Raw genomic sequence first — 23152 nt, 5'->3', positions numbered from 1 at the left:
ACCCATGTTGTTCAATAATGTAAAATGATAGTTACATCAATATAATACTAATATTTATAAATATATAAATTTATTGCAAATTGTGAACATATATTAATCTCCATTATAAAATACTTTTATGTATTTCAATGCATTATTCCAGATTATGAATATTTTTCTATAATTTTAAATTATGCAATATGAATTTTTTTTGGTATATTTTACTAATTATATTACTACTAAACTAAGTAGTAGTTTATATTTTTATAAAATAATATGCATTATGCAATCTATTTTATTACTTATAAATTTATATAAAAATTTGGTGATTCCCATGATTTATTCTGATAATAATAATAAATTCGCTCAAGCTCGAGCTCACTAAAAAAGGTCGAGCTCGGTTCGGACTCGACTCGTTTACATTTTTAGTTTATATAAATGATGTTGACATTTTTTATGGATGTATGTGTAATTCTTAAAAAGATCGGAATAATTTGTGTAACATAGTGAAGATGTAATTATCACAATTTAAAATGTAGTTTATTAATTAACTACAAATTATTATATTTTTCATAAATCGAATTTCAATAAAAGAACTGACACGAACGTTCAATGAATCCCAATCCAAAAACCCTTGGTCATGAAGTGCCGACTTTACCACTTGAGTAAAAACCCGATTTACGTGAAAAGAGCCGTACACGAAGAAAAAACACGGAAGTTCTAGACTTTTATTTCTTGTTCATGCACTTTACATCTTCAAAAGTTATAATGAATGCATGCATGCCTAAAAGCACCGTCCTTCAAATTTGGCTGTAAAAAGGTGGATTAATTGCATTTTGCTCCCTCTAAAAGTACTAATAAACAAAAAATTTCTTGTTCACAAAATTTCTCCTTTGAACTTTTAAAAAAGAAGCTCATTGTTTCCGACATTTGAGATCATGCTGGCCTTTTTTTAAAAGTTCAGGGACTTATGTTTTATTTTTTTTTTTCGGGTAAATTACATTGATAGCCATTGAGGTTATGTCAAAATACACAAATACTCTTGTCTTTTGTAAAATTGCAGCTACACCCCCTGATGAGTGTTAGTGTAATATTTTATAGGGGTCTTTTGTAAAATTACAGCTATACTTCCTGAAGGGTGTTAGTGTAATATTTTTCAGGGGTGTTTGTGTAAGCTTCGCCTCTGAATAATAACCTCAGGGGGTGTATTTATGATTTTGCAAAAAGCATGAGATGTTTATGTATTTTAATCTAATTTCAGGGAGTATCGATATAATTTACCATTTTTCTTTTGTCTGTTTGTATTTTTACAAGAGGTTCTTTTGTATTTAACCCGTTAAGAGAAGATTTGTGTATCAAATTGGAAAAAATATTGAAGGGAAGGAAAATGTGATCATATGGACGGCAATGACTATACATAGTCTACAATTGACCTTTTCAAATTCAACAATATCCACTGGAAACAGTAACTTTGTGAAGGCATGTTTATTTCATTGTGCAGCAGACACTGCGCCAGGCCACCGGGCCAGGTCAGTACTCATGTAAATTGTGAATAGTTGAGGGGGTTGTTTGCAAACATTTCTACTTTTGTAGTGGAAAAAGGTTCGTGTTCCAGAAAAAAAAGTTTAATACTTGTATGTTATTTTTATCGATAACTTATAAAATTTGGTGCAGAGAAACTTATAACTTTTTTCACATATATGGCTTCACTTAAGTGGTAGGGAACTTAAACTCGGGCCCAAACCCACCCTGCCTGGAACTAGTTTTGAAGCCTTAAATGGGTCTTAGGGTGGATCCGGATTTTAATAGATTCGTCCTGATTTTTGTTTTATATATTCTTATATAAATTATATTTGTATATATATATAAAAATATGTATAATTTATTTATACTTTATATAATACATAAAAACTCAATATTTTATAAATTAAAATAATGATATAAATAATTTATAAACAATTTAATATTTATATAAGTAACACATATTCTAAAATTTTGATATTCGAATGCCTAAAACATGTATATATAAATTTACAACAAAAAAACTTTCAATAATATTATTGTTTCATATTTACAAAGTTATGGTGGTATTATTTTTAAATAGTATATATTTGTTAATTATTTTAAAATATTAATCAGCTCAATTGGCATTTCTAGTAAAATTTAAGTGGAATGGATCTTAAGTCCAACTTCATGAGAGGCGGGTTAAAAGCCGAGTTGGGATAGATTTTGGCCCTTTTGGGTCTTGAAAAATTAATTGGGTTGGGTTTCAATTATAACAAAACCTACTTTGAACCTTTAGCATTGTAATTCTTATGACCTACATGAGTTTATGATTTGTTCTTTCATTTGTTGCTAGAGAGCAAAGATGAACATCAAAGCAAAACCTAATGGTTCAAAGAAAATGGAATACAAATTCTTATAGCCACTACAATGAAATACCAAAACTACAAGTAAACATTGATAGGTAAATAACATAAACAAATGTTTGACATAAAAATTATTTTAGCATTCACGACAATACAAAATAAATGTTCAATCGGCAACAAAATATTAAATATCTATGCAACTGCAAGCTTATAAGTGTGTTGCAATACCCCCAAGAATAAGCCATATATTCAATAGAGATAGAGATGAATCTCCTTGGATTCGATAGGAAAGTTATCCCTTTGTAGCTGGAGTTCCCAAATTTTTGAAAAAATAATGTAAGTCTATGCTGAGGGCTCCAAAATTCTTATTAAGACGATTTTGGTGGTGGGGGGGGGGGGGGGTTTTCATGTTTTTCAAGTTGGGGGTTAGCCCTTGGACATGATGCCTCCAATCCACCCCCCGCACGATTTTGGTGGTGGGGGGGGGGGGATGATTTCATGTTTCTCAAGTTGGAGGTTAGCCCTTGGACATGATGCCTACAATCCACCCCCTGCAGTCGCCACGAAACTTATCCTCAAATTTTGGCCTTTAAGTGGGGTGGCAAGATCACCCATTTTTTGGGATTCAGTTTGAGGCCTCCCTTTATGGAATACTCTTTTATCTGCACGCATGCGGTTACTATAGGGATAAATGCGTTTCCAACTGGTCTGCTCTGTTGCCATGTATCCTAATTTTGATGACTAGAGCTTATTCAATTCTAAGGGGTCCCTCGACTAACGTGGCTAAAGGGATCTCATGTGGACGCCACCTGTATTTATTGGATGTGTTATCTGGTTTGGACTTCAATAGAATTAAGAGCCAACTAGTTTTTGCAAGTATCTAATGATAATAAAAGAAAAAAATAAAAGTTAATTTCCAAATGTATAAGAGAATTAATTTAAAATTAAATAGAGAGAGGAATAATTAGGTTTAATATAAAGAATATGTCTACTTAGAAAATAAAATTAGCCCAATATCAAATAAAAAAGCTCTTGGGCCCAACACCCACTAAAGGCCCATTCATAGTACTAGGTTTCCTAATTACAAAACCCTAATTTCTGCCGTGTTTCGCATTCTCCACCGGGAGACAGGCCAGAATCAATCAAAATGGCGATCTACAGGGTATGCATTTCGTGCTTTTGTGTTATTAATTTTTTGAAGGTCCAATGTGGTTGATTTTTCATTATTGTACGTTCAGTTCCGTCAGTACCAGGTGGTGGGGAGAGCTCTGCCGACGGAGACGGAGGAGCATCCTAAGATCTACCGCATGAAGCTTTGGGCTACCAATGAGGTTCGCGCCAAGTCCAAATTCTGGTATTATTATTTCCTTCTTTCCCCTTCTTTCGAACTCTGCCTTTTTGCTATTCAGGGATCCATTTCGATATGGCCTCTGATAGAGTGTGTAAGATCTTAAATACCTAAACTAAGCTTGTAAATGCTGATGTCAACTTATAGCTTGTTCGTGATTGGACTTCATTATGTCCCTCCGGAAATTATATTTGTGTGTACAATATTGTGATTTCACTGATTATAAGTTTGTACTAGTCGGACTATTATCGAATAGGTTGCTTAAGACTTAGGACCAACTTGATTGCACTTCTGACAAGCCGAATAGTCCAGTCCTAGAGCAGATCAGAATGTTTATGACTTGATAATTTAAATGATGCTAATCCCCCCTGACATTTTTCTTCTAAGAAATTTATACAGCTGATTATTGACTGGCTTGAAATAATGGAAACAATAAAAGTTTGCTTGTCAGCTTCGACCTCTGCGATTAAATTATTTCTAATCAAGTCAACCTAATAGAACGGAAACTCGGAGGCTCTAATTTTCTTCTATTAACAAACATTTTGCCTATAAAGTTTGGGTGCAAGATGATGTGTCTGCATTACAGAAAAGTGGACATAGTATTATAGCATTTCCTATTACATGTGTAAACATATTTGTGATCTATAAATATGTGGTCCTGTATCAATCCCATGTTCATTATAAGAGCTCCCAGTTTATTTCTCTGTCGCTCGAACCTGGTATGGGTATGAGATATCGGTTGACATCTATACTATGAATGTAAAAGTGTGCAACTTTTTCGACACGGAAATTGCATCAACAGGATCATTGACTGTTGATGTGCCAAGGAGCACTTTATTCATAATAGCAGTGCACTAATGTCACAATGCATCTTTGATGATTTATGTCAATTGACGCAAGAAGTCAGTCAAGTGTTTTGTTTTCAAAATGCAGTTCAAATTATACCCAAAAATTGATGTGAGTGCAGACGTCATATAGTTTCAGCAGAGGATTAGCAATTTTGAGTTTTATCGGGCATGCAAGTATCATTTTTGTTTAGGTTTGAAAATTGCAATTTTCTTTCCACCAGAAGGTTTCTTTGACATAGTAATCTCGAAAGAGGATCAAGTTTAGTGACACTTGTGTATAATTATCCTTAGGGAATTTTATGAGTTCCATGTTCCTTTTCCCATACCTATAGGGCTAATGGAAAAACATGGGGATTCTTGAGATTATGTTACTCTGCAACTATAAAAGAATGGATAGAGTATTTGGAAAAAGACAATTTATGGTTTTTAAATTTTCCTCCATCATACAAAATTGCCTATCCTTGTGTAATGTTGAAATATGGGGCTCAACTGAATATTTGATTGACAATATAATGGTATTTTGGTTTACTTCAATTTATAAAGGTATTTCTTGAGGAAGCTTAAGAAGGTGAAGAAGAGTAACGGTCAGATTCTTGCCATCAATGAGGTACGAGGTCTTGAACATTATTTAGAACTTTTGCCATCTACCTTGAAGACGTGATACTTTACCAATGTTTGTTCTGCTGGATGAATATATAAAAGCATATGATCTTATTGCACTATGATATTCATATTTTGGGCCAACTGGCGTAAAAACATATGGCGATAAACTTTTGTGGTTGTAGTTGCTGCACAGACTAAAGATACAGTCACAAAATTGCCGATGTCCATTTGTTGTGTTGATGGATATCGGTTCGACATAGTATATTATCAATTTTTGCTTGTTCTCTCCCTCTTCATCATCCTCATCCTCTTGAAACTGAGAAAATATTTGTTGTTTTCTTTGTTCTGGATTCTGCGTTTCTTCTATCTTCCGAATATTTGTGGCTACTTCTGCCAATGACCATGGGAACGATGCTTCACTCTGCATTTAGGTTGTTGCAATTTGAGATGGTCAGGATCCATATATTTTCTATTGTTTGACAGATCTTTGAGAAGAACCCAACCACAATTAAGAATTATGGGATCTGGCTGCGATACCAAAGTAGAACTGGTTATCACAACATGTACAAGGAGTATCGAGATACAACCCTGAATGGTGCTGTTGAGCAGATGTACACTGAGATGGCGTCTCGCCACAGGGTTCGTCATCATTGCATCCAAATCATCAAGACAGCCACTATTCCAGCTAAGCTTTGCAAGAGGGAGAGCACCAAGCAATTTCATGACTCAAAGATCAAGTTCCCATTGGTGTTCAGGAAGGTCAGGCCACCAACCAGGAAGCTCAAAACCACTTACAAAGCATCCAGGCCCAACTTGTTTATGTAAATTTGCATCTTTCAAGCTGAGTCATTATTTTTCTACTCTTTGAGGGGTTAAATATTATTGGGATCTTTATCATTTGTAGAATTTTAACGCTATTTTTGAGGGGCTCTAGCTGATTTTGAGCAGCAGCATAGATTGTTGGTTACTTCATGGACGCCAAGGTCCATGATTTATATTTGAATTTTGTTCTGATCATTACTGGAGATTCATTTTCTTGTTTTACAGCCAATCTTTTTGTTACCATAACTAAATTCTTAGTGCCATTTTATTCCCAAAATAAGCACTTTATTGTATTAACCTGATTAAAAAATGATAGTTTTTGGTTCGATCCAGTCAAAACATACATTTGGGCAAAAATATTGTTAATAATGAATGATTATCACATATCTTTTATTCCAAACTATGCATCAACATTTGAACTGTATATTTGCTGCTCTGTAAGTTTTTATCACTCTTTTGGTTCCTCCAACCAAAATTTTAATTTGACTCTGAAGTTTTTCATGAGAGATGAGAATTGGCAAGTACAAGGAGAGTTCCAAAAGGAGTCAGGAAAAACTCAAATTTTGGTTCATCTCCCTTTAAACTGCCATTATTATGGAAATTAGAGATATACTAGTTTTGGTGTTCAGATCGATAAATCAAAACTTTCGATTAATAAAAAATTTGGCACCTTAAATTGGCGTATCAAAATTTGAACCAAACAAGGCGGTTTGGTTCGATTATAATCAGACTTTTTTGGTTATTAATCGAATATTATAATTGGAGATAATTTGTTTTATTTTTTAAAATACGAAGTTAATTTGCTAATTTCATCAGCTAAATTGTATTTAATCAAAAAAAAAAAAAAGAAAAGAATAAAATCTAAGTAGAAAATGAACCCGCGAAATCAAACATGAGGAGAGTTTCACCGAGAAAAGAAAACACGCGAGTCTCTCTCATCCAATCACTCTCTTCTTTCTTCCAAACATATGAAGATCACTGGAAGAATAATTGATTTGACCACAAAAAATCTTCCTCTTTTATTGCATTTTCTTTTGACATCATTAGACTGTCTGAGGAATTTTTGTTGAACTGCGTATCATTTTTCTGTCCCTTTCTACGGTCCCAGTTTCTTGGAATTGAAAGAGGTCACATCACATTTCCCGTATCTGGGTTCTCTTCATTTTTTCAAGGGAGCATTCCCAGGTTTCTTTGTCAATTACTTTCCGATTTCATGTTGTTGTGGACGTATTGTTTACGACCATGTGCATGGAGTTACGTTGTATTGATTCGGGTTCATTTCTGTTGGTGTTTTTGAACAGAGAATCAGGTCTTCGAGTTTCTCCTGGGTTGCTATCTCTGGTAAGTGCAACTACATTTCTATCTTTCTTGGATTGAGATATCCGTAATTTGAGAATGGGTTTGCTGTTTACGATTTTTTGTTTCGGTTTCGGTTTTTGGGAGGTGAAATGGTAATCCTGTTCTACTGCTGCAAGCTTTTTTGATCATTTGGAATGTAATTGTCGCTAAAGTTGAGAACAATTTCACTAGTGATTGAAAATGGTGTTTGTTTTTCTTTTTTAGATGTTTAGAGCCATTAATGTACATTCATGTTTCCCTTTGCTGCGGAGCGTTGGGTGTAATGGTGTGATTAGTGACTAGGAAACTATGAGATGTTAATTTATAATCCAGAAGCCTAATTCTTGCTGTGAAGTAGTTAACCTATTCTAGGAACCCTAAATAGTTCAAAAGGAGCTCCTTGCGTACATTCTTTTCATAGGGATTGTGGGAAATCCTTGATCAGCTAAATTGAGCAGTACTTTTCCAGATTTTCTTTTGGGGCTTCTAAGAAAAATTACCCAACTTTTTTTCACAGGCAAATACATGAATATAATTACCGTTGATCATGGTGAAGAAAAGAAAGACTTCCTTCCTTCAGCAGATGCGCGCCATGGGCAAGATGAACATGCCGGGTTCGCTAGGTTAAAAAACAAGTTCATCTCAGAGGTACAGATTTCAGTTCAGTTTCATATTTCAGCAGAAACTAGCTCCAATGACATGTTTAGCTGCAAGAAAGCATCAGGTGTAACAAATTTAGCATGCAAACCACGTGTGGCACTAATACCAATTTATATAGGCTGAAATAATGTTGCTTAATCTTAAGGTTCCTGATTTTCTGTCTGGTATTATCTTGAGGTGCACATATTGTTGTTTGTGCCAGTGACTTATAAACTTTGTTAGGATTTAATGTCAACAAGCAAATCTTCTTCATTGAAGGAGACATATCTAATACATACCAAGTGTACACTTAACCTGTTACCTTGATGATGTCCTCGTACAATTTTCTGGACATCTTTTACTAGTGATGATACATAATCATCCAACCACAATCATGGTCATCTATTATTTACTGACCTCAAGGGTTTTGTTCTACATTGCTAGAAAATAAAAAGAAAAAGACAAAAACAAAGAAAAGCAAAAGAAAAAGGAAAGCAAAGTTTATCTTTTGATCTCGTGCTTTTCAAGTTTTATTTGTCCATCTGGCCAGAAATGCTGCTAATTTGAATGAGCTGTGAGTACAAGTATCCTCCCTAGTGACATTATGTACACTGAAAAAGAGAATCTGAATGACAGATGAATAGATGATAACAGACATGTATGAAATGTGTATTTTTTGGTTTGCAGTCTTTCCTGGCCAACCTTCCTAGCTCACTAGTTCTAGCATACCAAAGCTTTGGCGTGGTATATGGAGATCTGAGCACTTCACCACTTTATGTTTACAGCAGTACATTTAATGGGAAGTTGGAGAATCATCAGAATGCTGATGCAGTATTGGGGGTGTTTTCATTAATCTTTTGGACCTTAACACTGATTCCATTGCTCAAATATGTATTTATCATCCTGAGTGCCGATGATAATGGGGAAGGTACGCTGTAGAGGCTCTATGAGAAGATTATGATCAAACTTTTCTATCAGTGTCACCAACTATTCTATCATCTCAGGTGGGACAATTGCTCTTTACTCCTTGCTTTGTAGACATGTAAAAATCAGTTTACTTCCTAATCAACAATCAGCTGATGAGGAACTTTCGTCCTACAAATATGGTCCCTTGCGGCAGTCTTCATTATCTTTAGCATTGAGGAGATATCTTGAAAAACACAAAAAGTCACGGACAGCATTGTTGCTTGTAGTATTACTTGGGGCTGGCATGGTAATAGGTGATGGTGCAATTTCCCCTGCTATGTCAGGTAATGTTGAAATGGGCCTTCATTTATTAATGACTCTGCTTCATGGTGGTGAATCTGGTGATACCTCATTTACCAACTTTAAGACATGTTATGTTTTTCCAAATTTCATCCCACCTATGAGCTACTTTTCACTTCATTAAACTGGTATTTGCCATTTTTCACTTTATTCACATTTTTTCTTGGAGTTATTAGGGGTTTTTACTTATCCTGCATAAGTGAAGAAATGTATCATGAAACGTCACAAAAACGGTTCCTATTCCGGTTTGATTGTGTAATGCCCAATGTACAGCCCAAGATCTAAATAAGTTATTTCTGCGACCCTGTTTTTGGTTTGGTACTTGGGTAGCATTTGTTAGACCTTACACTGAGCCTTTGTAGAACAACTTATTTCAACTAGTGCCAGGTAATCATTTTAGATTTTTTAAATTGCAGTACTATCATCAATATCTGGGCTTACTTCTGCTGACACTAGATTGGCCAACGGTACATCTCCTGAATATTTTGTTTCTTTTCTTTTGACTACTTCAAGTATGTTACTTTCAGAGCCTGATCATGGGACAATCTTCTACCTGTAGGTGCAATAATGTCCCTTGCTTGCATCATATTGGTTGCCCTTTTTGCTTTGCAGCACTTTGGCACCAAAAGGGTTGGTTTCCTGTTTGCGCCAGTAGTTGTCCTCTGGTTGTTAACAATTTTTGCAGTGGGAGTGTATAATACAATATACTGGAACCCAGAAGTTATATTTGCTGTTTCTCCACATTATATTGTCAAATTCTTTCGTCAAACTGGTCGTGATGGATGGATTTCTCTCGGAGGGGTCCTTCTATGCATAACAGGTAAAAGTGAGTCTGATTGAGAGTTGTGTTTTCATCTTCATTTATGTGATTTGACCTGCAACCCCCCTTTTCTATTATTTGCTCTTAGTGGTGATGATGAATTGCTTGACTTTTGATTATAGTCGCTATGTTTGTGCATCATTAGGTACCGAGGCAATGTTCGCAGATCTTGGTCATTTCACTGCATGTTCAATTAGGGTAAGTCCATTTCTTTGTAGTTGTAGTTGAGTTCAATTTTTTTCCGCTCTTTGAAACTTGGACATCGATTAGTTGAAAGTGGCTATATCATTAGGTTGCAGTCTGACAATGAGATGCTATACTTGTAGTTTGAGGGTAGGTTTACGTGCCTTTTTATATTTTCTACAGCTGGGTCTTGAATTCTGAAATTTCATCCGATTGGAAGTGACAAACAAATACTAGTTGAAATTTTTTCATGTGTGAGGTAGACGAGAATCTAGTGTGTATACAGTTAGCAATCAGTTGTATAAATTGCTATATCGATCAGTGTCGGTAAACAACCCTTAGTATCATTTTGGTTTACCAATTTATATTGTATCAGCTCCCTGTTGCTATGTTGCTATTTCTGCCAGTGTTGGTAAGTAAACCATAGTTCCATGGTTTTGGGTTTATCAGCCGATATTGTTTTAACAGCCTTTCAGCTTCTTTCTAATCGACTTTGTTCTTTCTTCTTCTTTTTCTTTTTATTGGTGGGCGGTTTGGTATTCTGCAGATTGCATTTGTATTCATTGTATATCCTTGCTTAGTGGTGCAATATATGGGCCAAGCTGCTTATCTGTCAAAAAATATTTCTGCTATTCCAGTTGGCTTCTATGCTTCAATTCCTGGTTAGTTTTGCTTCCATTCAATTTGAGGTTTTTGTCCAAGTTATATTTCTCTGCCAACTTCGTCCTTCTGTGATAATGATATTGGCTTGTCTTGCAGATGCTGTAATTTGGCCTGTCTTCATTATTGCAACCCTTGCAGCTATAGTTGCCAGTCAGGCTATAATTTCAGCCACATTCTCTATTGTTAAGCAATGTCAAGGACTTGGTTGCTTCCCCCGAGTGAAGATTGTCCACACCTCAAAACAAATCCATGGGCGGGTCTATATACCAGAGATTAACTGGATGCTCATGATTCTTACTCTTGCTGTCGCTGTTGGCTTCCACGACACTAATAAGATAGGCAATGCTTATGGTAAGACAATGAATATGAAAAAGGTTGCATCTCAGCCTTTCCTTTCTGTTTTATTATGACAGGAAAGTATGTTAGTTAATGATCGTCTTGAAAACTATATGTCTTCCATGCACCATCTATTGTCTTCCCATAATAACAATCGTAGATATAGAGGATCTCTTACATCAGTATGGTTGAAAGATAATGGATGCAGTAGTATCTGGGACAAGATGCAATATTGTTGAATCTCAGGCCATAATGCACTGCGCAAAACAGAGAACTGTGCTTCCTGATAAGTGAAACAAATGTTCTCTTTTTGTTTTTGAGTATCCATCAAGTCACAGTATGCCCCATAATTGTGATATATCGAAGTCATATCTTTATGATCCTCCATTTTTCAATAGACGATGAGTGTAGACTGAAGTTTTGAGCTCCATGCTGCCTTACTTCCTCTTTGCCTACATATTCTCTCCCTTGAAGGTCCAAAGGAAATCAAGAGGAAAAACAAAATTTGTTATTTTCTGAAGTTCTGCTTACTCACATGTCTTTTCTGTATACTCTTATCAATTTTTCTGGTCCCTGTGTTCTACATTTAACCTCAAATTAATGTTCTCTCTGAAATTTTGGTAGTTGACCAAGTTTAAATGGCATATTGATTTTATTCATGTGGAGCTTATCAGTATTATTAATGGCCTGCCATGGCGTGCCATATTCAAGCCCCAGCCCCGTTGGACTGGGGCTTGAAATGCTGGGCTTTGCCCAGTGTGAATAAAGGCTGGGCTTTTTAGCCCAGCCTTTGATTCAGCTATTTTTTTTTTAAAAAAAAGGAAATCAATTAGAATTTCTTGCAAAAACGATTGGAATTAGGGCTTTAGTCCTTACGTTGCAAAGAAAGAAGAAAACACAGAGAAAAGCTACATCATCCTGATTGATGGACATTTTATATTTGTGTTTGTTTTATAATGATTATGTAGGATTTGTTTAATAATGTTGCATGTTTTGAACTCTTTTGTTTTTCCTAAAACTTATTATTTTGCAACTTTCTTTTATGGTGTGATGATTAAAATAATTTCTAGTGTTTATATTTAATTATTTGTGCATTATTGATGTGAATATATATTGATGTATGAAAATATAATTTATTACTGTATATGTACGCCGTGCTTTAAAAATGCGCACGCTGCGCTGTGGTTACATGGTGCGCCGTGCTCTATTAACAACTATGGAGCTTTTTGACTACTCTTTCTGGAAAACCGACACAAATTGCCGCATGTCATAATTACAGAGATGTATTAACACAGAGATTCCAAAGGCAAATACATGAGTTGTAGGTTGAAAATGAAAAAGATTGGTAGACAGGCTAACTAAACATGCGATTGTGTTTGAAGATATCCTAGACATCTTTGAGGCTGGAGGTTTATTAGGGCGCAGAGTGGACAATGGACATGAACACAAAGATAAATAGAAAAAAATTAAAAGGACTTTATCAGGAACCAGCACCAATACACAATTAATTGCACAACTACGAACAGTTTTGTAGGCCTTAATATATGCCATCCCAGTGCCCAACTCTAGATAAGATGCTGCGGATGCTCAAATCTAACTAGCATCTAAAATCATCACATGCAACGACTAGGAATTAATTCATTATCTTGTTTTGAGGATGAAAAAGTAAAGGAAAATTTCAGTTTGTTAGCAAACTTGCATATTGTTTCGACTACAAAGAACATTATGAATTTGATTGTATCATGTTGTGCTGAAGGAGTCCTGATATTGTGACCTGTTAATGTGTCTGCTAAGTATATAAGAAGCTGCTGGATATCTGGTTTCAGGTTAGTGTGGTGTGATTAAAAAAATTAAGATGCAAACTGTCCACAACTGCAGTTACTAAATTCTGTGGGTAAAGTGCTCCTTTAGTGCCTGTTGTGGAAACTGACTATTGTACTCATAGAAGTCACCTTTAAAATTTTGGTTGTGCTTTATATGTCTGTCCTTGACAAGAATGTCAGGGATTGTGATGGTAGGATATGTGAGATGCTTGGTACCATTTCTGGAAGTGAAAATATGACCTTTTCATGGAGCTAAAGAATCCTCAAGCGCTGGTTTCTTAAAGCTTACTGGGAATTCATTTAGCTTACTAGTGGTTATGCAGTCCTTGGGCAATCTCAACCTAGTGGGCTTCGGATTTAACTCACTTGACATGATTTATTTAATACGTAGATTAGAAAGTATAGGCAGAGAAAAGTATCTTAATTCTCAATCGTAGGATAAGAGAAAACGGTGATCGATATAGGCAGACAATAGTTATTTCATAACTCAACTGAAAGGCCAAGATTTTAAAATTTGCAGCCTTCTAGTTGCTGGCGTGTTGGAGAAAATGTAACTGTTCTAGAGGGGGGCCTCTTATAATATCTTACGGGAGTTGATCGTGGATCTTCTATCAACATTGGTTAAGCAATTTAACGTAAAATTAATATCAAGTAGTTTTAGATGAGTAGCATATATGTAATTTATCAACAGAAAAAGCTAAATGTTGAGGCATTTTATTTTCTGTTTCACCTTTTGCCTTTGTCCTTTTGGTTTAGAGTGTTCATCTATTTCAATAATTCTTTTTGGAATGATGCAACTGCTTAGACCAATTTTTCCTAATCAATGTCTTAAATTGTTTTGTTTCTGTTTTGCCAGGCCTAGCTGTCCTGTCCGTGATGTTGATTACGACTTTTCTCATGGCACTAGTGATGGTCTTTGTGTGGCAAAGGAGTGTAGCACTTGCTGTTGTTTTCTTCCTTTTCTCTTGGTTTATTGAAGGTGCTTACCTTTCAGCTGCATACATAAAAGTTCCTCAGGGAGGATGGGTCCCTCTTGCACTCTCTTTGATCTTTATGTTGATCATGTTTGTGTGGCACTATGGAACTTGCAAGAAATACAACTTTGATTTGCACAACAAGGTGCCTTTGAAATGGATACTTGGTCTAGGCCCCAGCCTTGGCATTGTTCGTGTTCCCGGGATAGGCCTCATATACTCAGAGCTGGCAACAGGAGTTCCACCAATCTTCTCGCATTTTGTGACGAATCTCCCCGCCTTTCATAATGTTTTGGTATTTGTTTGCGTGAAATCTGTTCCGGTGCCCCACGTCTCACCAGCTGAACGTTTCCTCATTGGCCGCATCTGCCCTCGACCTTATCGGATGTATCGATGCATTGCCAGATATGGATACAAGGACTTACATGGAGATGATGAGAATTTTGAGAACCTGCTGATTAAAAGTATAGCTGAGTTTATTCAAATGGAAGCGGTCGGGCTGGTCACGAGCCCAGAAATGGCTTATGATGGGCGGATGGCAGTCATAAGCTCCAAAACTGTTCAGTCCACCACGAGTCTGACCGTAACCGAAGGTGACGAAGATGGAGCAAGCCCTCCCATTCCAACCAGCAAATCTTCCACTCTACACAGTTTAAGAATGTCATACGAAGAAGAGAACCCACATCTGAGGCGGCGTCAACTGAGGTTTCAAATACCTCAATGTCCCACGATGGATCCAGCTGTAGCCGAAGAACTTTCAGACTTAATTCAGGCAAAAGAAGCAGGTGTTGCTTATATAATGGGGCACTCTTATGTTAAGGCTAGGAGGTCATCCTCATTTCTAAAGAAGCTCATCATCGATTTTGGTTACTCGTTTCTGCGCAAGAATTGCAGGGCTTCTGCTGTAGGCCTTCACATTCCTCAGATTAGCCTTATTGAAGTGGGGATGGTATACTACGTCTAGAAACTTTGTGGGAAACTCTCTTCTTCTGAGTTACTGGGATAAATTTCCAGTAGGATACCATATTACTTGAGTCAAAAAAACTCATCTTTCCCCTTTTCCCCCTTTTCTCTAAAAATGTTACAGCCCCCCCAAAAAAAAAAAAAAAAGAAAAAAAAAGTATATATTACTTTTATATAGAACGTCATAAGAATTCAATAAATTATTAATATTTTATCTTTACCATAGAAGATTATAAAAGTAATAACTAAAAAGTAGAGAAATTTGTTAGCTAATTGAAATGCTTTTGGTTGTAATACTAATATACTTTTTATAATATCTGCACACTGAAAAAATATACTTCTTTTAATTTCTCAATATTACATTTTTTTTTGTTGGTGTTCATGTTTAAACCATGTTATGTATATGGATTCATTCGAAGGCACAAATTTTATACAAAAATATATGCTTGTTTGGCATGTTCACTTGTTTTATTAATTTTCTTGATTGGAAGTGTCAATTTTTCTATGATAGTTATCTTTATGTATTTGTATGGATTAATTATGTCCTTGTGATCCCCAAGAAACTGCTGAATTTTAATTCTTTGTTTGCAATTTCAAGAAAATAAACCATCTTTATATTTGTTTAAAGGAATATAGAATTAGATGTACATAAAAATCTTGTATTTTTTGTACCTCTGGATGAAAAATAATTATTATAATAGAAAAGAAAAAAGTCTCATTCCCTCCTCAAGGCGAACCCCTTGCTCTAGCATCGTTGATCATTGTATACGCACTTTTCAGTTCAATGCAATTTGGTTTTCTGAATTCACGTGCGCAATTTACTGTTTTGTGATTTATTCCTCCCGACTCTGATATATTCGGCGCGCTGCATTAGTGCCGAGCGGAGGTATTGGCGGACGTAGTCAGCGGACTACTAGCCACACGACGCGCTGTGTGATAGGCGCCTCGTGAGAGGTGATAAAATTGAGATGCAAGTATAGAGATAATAAAAATATCACGTATTGTTTCTGTCTAGCAAACAAGTCCCACCATTAGTTAAAGTTTACGAAATTTGCTGATATTAATAAAAAATTTAAATAAAAATTTATATTTATCCTTAATTGACTTATTGCAGGTCAAACAAAAAGATTTTAACATTACTTAGGTGTACTGGATGGCGTTAAAATCCAATAATAGAAAGTAAACAGGCCTTATTTGAATATAAATCCACATCCCATCAAGGGAAACAGACTCTTTTCATAAAGATCTGATTCTGATCTTTGAATTGAAATGTGAACTCAGTAGCAAAAAAGATCACTGAAAGGCTTAACGTAGTGAATTGAAAAGTGTTATTTCTTTTTAATCCCTTGATTATTCTGCAGCTGCTAAAAGTGAAAGAATCATCTCTACATCTTTTAACTTACGAGAACAGCAAATTTTCAGAGGATGCTGCCATCTGGGATCACTGCATTCCTTATGACAACAACTATTCCTCCTGATATGATATAACCATTTGCTTCCATGTTCCCTTCTTGGACACTGTCCTTGTTTATAATCTGCACAAGAAGTGCACTTCATTTATGATGATTTACATGATTATACTCGCAACTTTTCGCACGTAGATGTACATCGAGATGGTGTTTTTTTCCGGAGAGTTTGATTTGAATGTTGTCAGCATGAAAACTAATAATGCAGGTGAGTCTTGGAACTTTACCATGACATTCTTGCCAATTCTTGCATTCTTGTCAATTATAGCTTGCCTTATGTGTGAGCCTTCCCCGATCCCGACAGGTATGCTGGTGGCTTCCCCTTCACTAATACCATTCTGCACAGAAAGAATTGAGTTCTTGAGGAGAGAAGGTTTTGAAGTTATGAAGATATGGTAAAGTCTTTGCTATAGTTTCAAGAAATTCTGATGAGCTGACTGGGAAATAATATACTTCGCTTACATGATGATAGGAATCAGAACCCAAAATGACCGAATCCTCAATCACAGCATCGTCGCCTATCCTTGTCCTCATACCGACTACTGTTCCTCTTATTCTGCATTTCTGTGTTTTAAAAGATTGAAACAGCAGAAATCATGGTAATGAGCTGAAACCGGTGTTGATGATCCAAGAACTGAGAAAAGGAAGTTCTGTTGTTTGTAAATAGCGTTCTTACGCATAGAATGCAACCATCTCCAATGACGGAATCTGTTATGACAGCATCAGTTACAAGACTTGGAGGCAAATGACGGGGCAATGTGTACATAGGAGAAGCTCTATCGTAGAAGCTGCTAATAAAAGATGAACTATGTGTTAGCTGGTCAGCTGCCAATTTAAATTCACAAAAGATTATGAAAAGTCTTAGTATCTTTCAGCCATCGTGCTGGAGTTACCGACTTGTATGCTTTGTTTGTCCTACGAATGGTTTCCATATTTGCGCGATAGTAAGCTGCTACGCTTCCCATATCCTCCCAATATCCATCAAATTGATAAGCCTGAACCTAGCAAATTTTTTAGAACAAAAAATTTCAAGAACACCGTTGTAATGCAAGGATTGTAAGTCTTGAGGAAGAAGTCTGTGATCAGAACAAGAAAAAGAAAATCTTACCTTCATTCCAAGAGAAATTGCACCTGGAATTACTTGACTTTTCAAGTCATTTGCAGTGGGAAAATGCTCTGTCAGGAGCTTTATCATGATATCTCTGTTAATAACATAGATCCCCATGCTGGGAAAATTATACTTCACATTTTCATCAAAGTTCTCCACCTGAAAAGAAAAGTTATATCTTCTTGAATGTTAGCTCAGTTTTTCCTCATAACTTTATCAGGTGAGGGACATCAAGAAAAACTCACTGATATGGACTTCAGAACGCCGGTTGTTTCTGGATTGTCTCTAAACTCAAGAACTTGATTTTCAGCATTTAGTTTGAATATCCCAAATCCTAAGTCCTCATCCTTTGTTTTACTAAACACTGAGACGGTAATATCAGCTTTGCTTTGCCGGTGGGCGTCTACAATTCTCTGGTAATCCATTTTATAAAGGTGGTGGCCGGGAAGAACCAAGAACTCGATAACTGGATGCTCTTCCAGCACCCACAAACACCTCCTAATAGCATCTGCAGTTCCCTATAAACAGCAAATCATTGAAGATAACACTAATTTCAAATGAGGTTCCAAATGTAAATCTAAGGAAAATGCCTAATCATGATAATGTCGTTTTTTTGGACATTTTGAACCTGAAACCAGCCATTGTCTTCCGGGCTCTGATATGCTGCAATAACCTCAACAAATCCCTCCTTTAAGAGACGTGCTCCGGAATAAGCTCTTGCAAGGTGAGAGTTCAGAGAGGTGGAGTTGAACTGTGTGAGTGCATATATCTTCGTTATGTCGCTGTTAATGCAGTTGCTCACAACGGCATCGATTAGTCTATAGTTTCCAGCTATAGGAATAGCGGCTTCTGATCTTCTCTTTGTCAACGGGTAGAGCCTTGAATGCGATGATCCATCTCCAAACACAATCGCTGCAACACTCTGACAGTAATAAACACTTCACAGTTCTTGAATCTCACATACCATAAAACACTCAGAAAACCATCACATTCTAACGAAACACACTAGAAAACGTCGAGATACACTACAAGAAGTAAGGCAATGTCAAGATGAGCTGATCTGATCACCTGGTTTGCTGGAGGGAACAGGGAATTCGAGCACTTGGGCTGCTGTGAATTCTTTATGAACAAACTCGGAGGAGACGTAGAGCCAAACTCCAATGCAGCCTTGAAATGTGGAAGCCTTAATTGAGGATACAATGAAGAAAACAGAGGCATGCTAACAAGAATTTAAACTGATCTTTTTTCTTGAATTGATGAATTTTGGTTTGTATTGGGAGATTTCTTCAACTTCTTCTCCTTCCATTATGTGTTTGGGAAGAATTTAATGAGGAAGATCAAAAGAGAATATTTAGGTTTCTTCTTCTTCATGGACACTAGAGAGGATCTTGTCTGACTGGCTAGTAGCTGTGATCAAACTGCTCATTCAAATATTACAATATATGATTGTGAGTCCCATGAAACAGTCTTTTAGTTTTCAATCTTAAAAGTTGAGACAACATATTCCTCCTAAACACATATTTTAGTTCTCCAAATTAGCATGTTTTTAAGCTTTTGTTCTAAGCTTCTCATGCCTTTTTCTCCCTTTATTCCATCACGGGAGATGCTTCTTGTTCCACATGCTGTATTGTTATTCTTAATCCAACCAAAGAAGGTCAACAAGGTAAGGCATAATGAGGCTTGTTTGTCTCAGTGATGCCACTCAAAAAGACCATATTAACCTTGACTTTATGCCCTTTTAGATTTAATGATACCTTTATGTTTTTGTCAAAATAGTGAAAGATTTGGTTTATTCCTACATTCATTGGTGCTTGACGACCGATTTTTATGGCCTAATGGGTTTATAGGTCTAAATGTTGCCACACCCATGATGTATATTTGAATTTTAAACCTGCGTCTGATTTATATATCAGTTTCACAGTGGTTAGACATTGATTTTTCACGATAGAAGGTTAGCTATAAGCACCTTGACACACGCACAAGGTGCATACACAATGTTCTCTAACAGAACCATGGAATGTCTCTCCTACTTTCTCATTTTTATACTAGAATAAAGGGTAAATTACAACAATCTTCCCCGAGATTTCGCAAAATTACTAGTTACCTTCATTGTTTGAAAAATTACAAATACCCATCTAATTTTAACGGCCATGTAATAACTAGCCGAATTCGTTAGTTTCCGTTAGTTTCCTCATCCATTTTTTATGATGAACTGACCAAATTATCCCAGTGGATTATGAATTTAATTTACTTATATTTTATTTTTTTGGAATTATTTTAGTGACTAATCTAACAATTTCTGTTAATATTTTTTCTCAAAATTTTTCATCCATCCTATCCGAATGTTTTATAATTATTCACTTTTTTTTTTAGAAAAATGAAAAAAGTAAAGCAAAGACAAAGTTGATAATTTCAACCTCCATCCAAAAATTACATAATCTAATCATACATCAGGGATATTAATAATTTTTGAAATAACAAGAGGGTAATCGTAATTATACTAAACCTTAAGGACCTCATTGCAATTTACCCTAAAAGAAATAAAAATAAAGAAGTGCTTCTTGTTCTCCAACTAAGATCCATGATGCCTTATTTAACGTGTTTAAATTGGTCCAAATCTTGGATAGATTAGTCCTTAATGTTGGAAGAGAAAGCAAAGAAAGCTTGAATTGGATTTTTAAGGTGCTGTTTGGAAGATGAGAATAGAGTGGGGATGAAGTTAAGAATTTACTCAGCTTTTTATGTCATACTAAACAATGACTTGATGTCATTTTAAAAGCATAATTTCTGTCTCTCAACCTTTAAAAATTATTTCTTTACATTTGTGATCTGTTCTAACTGTCATTACAACATTAATTAAGAATAAAAATGTGTTAAAACTAAAAGTGACTAAATTGCACCTACAAGCACTAAAAAAAATTAAATTTTAATTACACTATATATAATCACGGCTTAAAAATCGTAGTAAATCAATACTACATTAACCACGATTAAATAAAAAACTTTAATTTTATTAGGATTAATCAATATTCTTCATAGTTTTTAGTTATGGCCAAAATATTTGCCATGACCTAATATTTTGACTACACTTGCAAAAACAACGACCAACAATCGTTGCAAAGTAATAGTCGATTTATATTTATCATAATTTTTTTTTACTATAGTAACTAATTGTAGTAAAAATTCATAGTTTTTCTAGTAATGTTTGGAATCAAATGCAATTAGATGAAATTGCACCTCCATTTTTGTCTAATTGTGTACCCTATCAATAGAAATTTAAACATGTGTTTCATGTGAAGTTGAATATTAAATAAAAATTTGAACAAGGCCATGGGTATAAACTCTGACCGTGCATGTATTTTTTGATTTATTTTAATAGTAGTTGTTTGTTTGTTATAATAATAGCTGTGTTGCTAGTTATAAATATTTCATATTGATAAGTTGTACATTAATTTTTTATGATTGAAATTCCTAATATTACTGTAATTAATTTATTAAAAAAATTAACTAATATATGGCTAATAGGTATAAATAATGAACAGAAGAGGGTCCAATATTTCTTTTTCAAAATTCTTCTATTGTTAGATTGTAAGTTAGTGCTTTAATAAATTTGTTTATAAGTTAAGATCAACAAAAATTTCTAGTAAAATATATGAACATAAAAGTTATAAAAATATGAATTAGCAAAATTTTTACTATAATTTAGTTTAGAAAATTTTCTTGAAATATTATTGTGATGTATACTTTGCTTTAATGCATTAAATAATCCCAAATCAAGTAATTTCAAATGTTAAGAATTGATATATATATATATAAATATTTATAATATTACTATATTTTTTAATATAAATTAATTTACTGTTGATATTAATTTATATTAGAAAACATAATAATATTATATATATATATATATGTATATATATATCAAGATCAAGTGCAACATCATATATATACTGTTGATATTAATTTATATTAGAAAACATAATAATATTATATATATATATATATGTATATATATATCAAGATCAAGTGCAACATCATATATATATGTAAAGACAAACCTTGTTTCCTACTTAAGTGTAGTTCTTTTCTTTTCGATTTTCTGATACATTTTTTGAACTTTATAACTGATCTATTTATTTAGTTTTTAAAATATGAACTTTATATCTTATTTATTATCTTTGCTTGAAACAAAGCATAGAAAGACAATGCAATAAAGCTATATTTATCTTATTTTCTACTTATTTTTTCTAAATCTCAACATATAAAATTAAATTTAGAGATTTTTGAAATTCGAAAATATTTATTGAATTCAAGTTTATTTTATTTAACTATAAAAATATGTATCGTTCTTTTTATTTGAATTTTTGTTCTTATTCAATTAAAGTCTGTATTTTAACAATTATTAAATTAAATGAATTTATCATAAAGAAATTAAGAGAGTATTCGGCTAAGTTTATGTAAAACATCTTATAAGCTCTCTCATCTTATAAGATATTTTAAGAGCTTATAATCTTATTTTAAAAACAAGCTCTTAAAGCATTCGGATAAAATGAGACGTTAAAGCTTATAAAATATTTTTACATCTTATAATAAGATTTAGAGTATTTGGCATGATAAACTCTTTATATTGGTAAAATGACAAAAAATACATGATACCATTATGATTAAGTAGTTAAATTACTTGCTACATTTTGTATATAAACTATTTTCAATCATATAGTTTATAATGCCTTGAATCTATATAATATCAATAACAATCTTATGAGAAGCGTAGAAACGGAATGTAGACACAAATAATGAGGACATTTTTGTCCTATGAAAAATTAATTTTATAGAGCTTATAAGATTATTTAAAAAAGTTGGGCGAATGTAATTTTTCTTTAAAAAGCTTATAAGATTCAAAACATCTTATTTTATGATCTTATAAGCTCTTTAAAAAACTAAAATTTGCCAAATAATTTTAGAGCTTAAAATATTATGAAACGCTTATAAGCTTAGCCAAACACCCACCAAATGGATAACTACAACTTAGAAAGAGTATGCCCTAAAAAGGAAAAAAAAAAATACATTAATTGCTCCTTTATCTTATCATTGATTCTTCTCATTTAGTATCAAAGTTTCTAGAGCTGACCTTCATGATAAGAAAATGATAACTAGTGAGTATTAAAATGATATTGTAAATTAAATAATTAATTGATATATTATATTTTCCATATTTAAATTGTTTTTTTTAATTATTAAGTGTGATACGGAGAATTATATATATAATTAGATAATATGTATTGTCTTTAAGTAACATGATTGACTCTGACGAATGCAATCTAGAAGCAAGTTCAGGTTCAAGAAGACAATGTATCGATGATTATTAGTGTAATTTGTTGCAATGAATAAAGCTCAAATCAATTCAGGTTTCATGAAAACAATGCAGAGGCTATTAGCACAACCCAAGCCCTCCATCAATGCAATAATCAACAATCAATCTTTGTAACCAATTTATAAACTCACTCAAGAAGATGATGGAGGGGACTTTTGGAGAGAAAGCAAGAAGAGAGGAAAAAAATACTCAAACTTTGTTCTTGTGTTTGCATTACTTTCATATCT

The 23152-nt window shown here is 34.2% G+C and overlaps 3 protein-coding genes across 3 annotated transcripts; 2 read left to right on the top strand and 1 right to left on the bottom strand.

Annotated features, from left to right (window-relative positions):
* LOC105158832 (60S ribosomal protein L18a-2) lies at positions 3400-6191 on the top strand. The gene is made up of 4 exons (XM_011075716.2): positions 3400-3510; positions 3587-3702; positions 5088-5151; positions 5631-6191. The coding sequence occupies exons 1-4, from the start codon at positions 3496-3498 to the stop codon at positions 5970-5972; spliced, it is 537 nt and encodes a 178-aa protein (XP_011074018.1). The 5' UTR covers positions 3400-3495; the 3' UTR covers positions 5973-6191.
* LOC105158831 (potassium transporter 4) lies at positions 6830-15095 on the top strand. The gene is made up of 11 exons (XM_011075715.2): positions 6830-7154; positions 7271-7310; positions 7825-7955; positions 8634-8874; positions 8951-9196; positions 9629-9679; positions 9772-10032; positions 10178-10230; positions 10763-10877; positions 10975-11229; positions 13894-15095. The coding sequence occupies exons 3-11, from the start codon at positions 7833-7835 to the stop codon at positions 14973-14975; spliced, it is 2427 nt and encodes an 808-aa protein (XP_011074017.1). The 5' UTR covers positions 6830-7154; positions 7271-7310; positions 7825-7832; the 3' UTR covers positions 14976-15095.
* LOC105159017 (inactive glucose-1-phosphate adenylyltransferase small subunit 2, chloroplastic) lies at positions 16155-18961 on the bottom strand. Its single transcript, XM_020692900.1, has 9 exons — positions 18617-18961; positions 18177-18470; positions 17794-18066; positions 17549-17707; positions 17338-17441; positions 17117-17228; positions 16903-17004; positions 16668-16778; positions 16155-16509 (listed from the first exon to the last, which is right to left on the bottom strand). The coding sequence occupies exons 1-9, from the start codon at positions 18764-18766 to the stop codon at positions 16393-16395; spliced, it is 1422 nt and encodes a 473-aa protein (XP_020548559.1). The 5' UTR covers positions 18767-18961; the 3' UTR covers positions 16155-16392.

The sequence above is a fragment of the Sesamum indicum genome, linkage group LG3, assembly GCF_000512975.1.
Source record: "Sesamum indicum cultivar Zhongzhi No. 13 linkage group LG3, S_indicum_v1.0, whole genome shotgun sequence".
In the NCBI taxonomy this organism is placed as follows: domain Eukaryota; kingdom Viridiplantae; phylum Streptophyta; class Magnoliopsida; order Lamiales; family Pedaliaceae; genus Sesamum; species Sesamum indicum.
The sequence above is the reverse complement of the archived record's forward strand: the minus strand, read 5'-3'. Positions and strand labels throughout refer to the sequence as shown.